This window comes from Gracilinanus agilis, chromosome 2 (genome assembly GCF_016433145.1).
Source record: "Gracilinanus agilis isolate LMUSP501 chromosome 2, AgileGrace, whole genome shotgun sequence".
NCBI classification, from domain to species: domain Eukaryota; kingdom Metazoa; phylum Chordata; class Mammalia; order Didelphimorphia; family Didelphidae; genus Gracilinanus; species Gracilinanus agilis.
In genome coordinates, this window is record NC_058131.1 from 650,957,764 (window position 1) to 650,961,853 (window position 4,090).

A 4,090-nucleotide genomic window follows, 5' to 3' on the forward strand; every position below is an offset into this window, starting at 1 on the left:
TAGGTATGTGGAGAGACGAAGAGGGATGGTGGTAGTAAGATATAAGACTACAAAGGGTGGGACAGGCCTGGGAATATCAAACAGGATTTTCTATTTAATCATGGAAGGGAGAGGGAGCCTATGGAAATATACACGGTCAGACTTAGCTTCAGGAAGATCACTTTATGAAGTCCAGTTTAGACATGTTTAGTTTGAGGTGTCTATGGAACATCCAATTTGAGATATCTAATAGGCAATTGGAGATGCCAGACTTGAGGTCAGTAGAGAGATTAGGTTTAGAGAGGTGGATTTGAGAGTCATCACTGCATAGAGATAATACATGAATTCATGGAAGCTGATGAGATTACCAAGTGAGAAGAAGACACAGGAAAGAGCTCTGTGAGACACCCATGTCAGTGAGCATGACCGCAGTGAAAACCTAGCAAAGAAGACTGAGAAGGAATGGTCAGATAGGTAGGAAAGTCAGGAGGGAATAGTGCCATGAAACCCTATGATACTAAGAAGAGAGTAAGGAGCAGAAGGTGTCTTAGTGGATAGAGAGCCAAGCCTAGAGACAGGAGGTCCTAGGTTCAAATCTGGCCTCTGACACTTCCTAGCTGTGTGACCCTGGGCAAGTCACTTAACCCCCACTGCCCTTACCATTCTTCTATCTTGGAACTGGTACTTAGTAATAATTCTAAAACAGAAGTTAAGGGTTTAAAAAATAGAAGAAGATCTAGAACCCATATTCAGGTTGCTTGAAGATAAGCACAAAGAAGCTGGTAACTAAAGACTTGATGAGGGACCTCGTTGCCCCATCTCAGAGATACTAGAGACTCATAGTAGTCCATCAGCTCTGTTGCCTTTAGAAGTGAACTTGGTGGGGCAATTGTTTGGTAGCAGCTGCTTAAAGTATGAACCCACTCTTCCCAGATTCCTCTGAGATGATAGAAAGGACAGAATAGTAACTAGCTAGTAGGGGAAGTGAAAATACTCTGCAACTTCTGTCCTTGCTACATTTTTGCAGTGAATATCCCTTTGTAAAAACTATATAATTAAAAGATGGTGGGATGATAATTACTAGTGACTTGATATTGGGGATGCATCACTGAGAGTGTGAACCTAGCCCTAGCCGTTGCTGCTGTTCTGTCTTAGAATTGATACTAAGAAGGTAAAGGAGAATATGACTCATCAGGGTGAGTGTGAGTTGGGTGGAGAATTCATAGAACTTACAAGGCTACAACGTAAATTGGCATTCAGATTTAGAATTCATTCTTCTGTTGAGTCTGGTTGATACATGTAACATTCCTTAGAAACTGGTCACCATGGAATAACCTGACATGAAATCAGCTAATAGCCCTCTTTTTGCATTCTATCAGAAGTTTGGATTATGGAAGACTGATCTTAAATATAGGAAAATATCCTGATTTGGGTAGATTAGACAATCCATGGGGGCAGGGACTGTTTTTCAGTTGTTGCTTTTGTGTCCTCAGGTCCCAATACAGAGCCTTAGAAATAGCTGATGTTTAATAAATACTGGTTGAATTGAATCAAACATTAAACTAGTTCTGTGGAATACTGAATTTCCTACCTCTAAGAGTCTTATTGTAGAAACATTATTTTTCTTAAACCCTTACCTTCTATCTCAGTATCGGTTCTAAAACAGAGGACTGGGAAGGGCTAGGCACCTGGGGTTAAGTGACTTGCCCAGGGTCACACAGCTAAGTGGAAACATTATTGTGGAAGACAATATAGAATGTTAACACTCCTATAGGGATATAAAACTTGTCTGTTGGTTTTAGTTGCATTTTAACTAAAATATCAGGACTATTTCGCATATCTCTTAGTTTATAATCCCCTGTAGAGCTTAATTCTTTTCTGGGGATATTCTAAAAAGAAAAAAAAGATTCAATCTCTGAAGAATTTGAATCATTTGATAGATTCTTAGGACACCAAGCTAATTAAATGGGTCTTGGTCATGTTTAGGAATGGCTGTCATTGGGATAAAAAGAACACCCCATGTTCGTTCTGAATTAGCTTTGTATTTAAATACCTCACAGGTAATAAAATAGATAGCTTTATCTTATTTAATAGCAGGTACAATAGGCTCTTGTCAATCTTGCCTCTTGTCCTCTTTTCTCATCCTTGTTTAGGTGACCAGTTTTAAGGCAGGGGTGACCTGAGCTGTCTGCTACATGATCAAGGCCTGTCTCTCCGTGTCTCTTTGCCAATCACTCGGGATGTCACTTTCTTTAGGAAGTTTTTAGCACTGGAAGGCTTGGCAGGTGCTTTTTTCTGAGAGGATTCTTTGGTGGTATCTTTCCTGAGTTGAAAGTTAACCTGGAAGAGAAAGAAAATACAGGTATACTAGTCAAGAAAGCTTCTGCATCAACACAATACCAACAGGACCTGAAACATTTCCTCCAGATGACCTGAAATATCAGTCCTCTAGAGCTTTAGCCATTTATGTACCTATTTATATATCTACCCACCTATCAATTTATTTTTCAATCAATGAAACAGAAGTCCAAGTGAGGCAGAGAAGGAAGATGAAGTCATCTGAAAATCAGATCACATTTTCTCTCATCCATCCTCCTTTCCACCATGGACTTGCTTGTGTTTGTTTTATTGCCTAAACAGACATTGAGGGGCAGCTAGGTGGGACAATGGATAGAGTACTGGACCTGGAGTCAGGAAAATCTGAGTTCAAATCTGGTCTCAGACACTAGCTGTGTGATCCCAGACAAGTCACTTAACTGTGTTTGCCTCATTTTCCCCATCTGTCAAATGAACTGGAGAAGGAAATGACAAACCACTCCAGTAACTTTGCCAAGGTAAATAAATAAGGTAAATGATTTACAAAGAATACAGTGAGATATAATCCAGACTCTCAAACACCTTATGGTTCAGAAAACCCTAAATGAAGTCATGAAAAGTTGACAGGACTGAAAAGACTGAACAATCTGACTCTAGATCTATAAGGCTATGGAAAGAAAAAGTGGGCTCAGCTATCACTTATGGTACTTTCTTCCATTAGTTCTTCCCTTTCTCTCCTTTTGCTAAAGTTCTATTCCTTACAGATTCTCCAAGGTGCCCTTAGATTTTCCATTCTTCAAGAAGATTCTCTGACTATTGTAGCCTGAAGTGTTCTGTTTCTTCTCCTTTCTCCAGAATATACAGCTCTGGATTATTTCTATAATCTAAATCAGGGGTCAGAAAACTATCACTGATGACCAGATTCCTACCCACACTCTATTTTTGTCTTAATTCCCAGGCCCATTCAAAAAGAGGTGGCAGGAAGAATTTGGCCCACAGGATGTAACTGGTTGACCCCTGGTCTATTATTATCCATTCAGTCTATCATTTGATTGTACTCTGTACAATAGAAATGTTTTGTGTCCTCAACTGAACCATAAGGTGTTTGAGAGTCTTGATTATAGCTCACTGTATTCTTTGTAAATCATTTACTTTATTTAATGATGTTAAGAGAAACAGGAAAAACAAGAAGAGAATAGAAGTTAAGAATAGAAAGAGCAGAAGAGGTTTAGAGAATCAATCAATCAACAAGCATTTATTAGGCATTTTTTCTGTACAGGCACTGTGCTAAGCACGTTGGATGCAAAGAAAGGCACAAAAAAAAGGTCCCTGTCCTCAATGGAGCTTACATTCAAGTGAGATAAAATATGTATATAAAATCAGTACATAAAATGTGTACAGACTTGATGGAAAGTAGAAAAAAGAGGGGAAAATGGGCTACAGGAAAATAAGACAAAAAATAGTCTCTAATGTGAAGATAAAAGCAGTTTAATGGTGGGAGGACTGGTAGGGGAAATCTGGTAAGTGTATCTTGGAATCATAAGATCCATATAGAGAGCTAGAAGAGAATCTTTGATGTTACCCTGTCCAAACCCTACATTTTACAGATGAGGAAACTGGTCTCAAATTTTCTTGAGATTAATTTCTTAGTATTTTATTTACCTGTTTTCAGAAATGATACATTGTGAATACATTCCTTTGGGAATTTTATATGAAACAAAGAAACAAATTAAAGAAGGAAGAAAGAAAGAAAGAAAGAAAGAAAGAAAGAAAGAAAGAAAGAAAGAAAGAAAGA

At 38.4% G+C, this 4,090-nt stretch overlaps 1 protein-coding gene across 1 annotated transcript in view; it reads right to left on the minus strand.

Annotated features, from left to right (window-relative positions):
• Positions 1-2,001: 2,001 nt before the first annotated feature.
• CPN1 (carboxypeptidase N subunit 1) overlaps positions 2,002-4,090 on the minus strand; it is a 41,148-nt gene continuing 39,059 nt past the window's right edge. Inside the window, exon 9 of the mRNA XM_044665760.1 lies at positions 2,002-2,319. Within this exon, the coding sequence (XP_044521695.1) occupies positions 2,179-2,319 (141 nt within the window). The 3' untranslated portion in view covers positions 2,002-2,178. The remainder of the gene's footprint in view (positions 2,320-4,090) is intronic.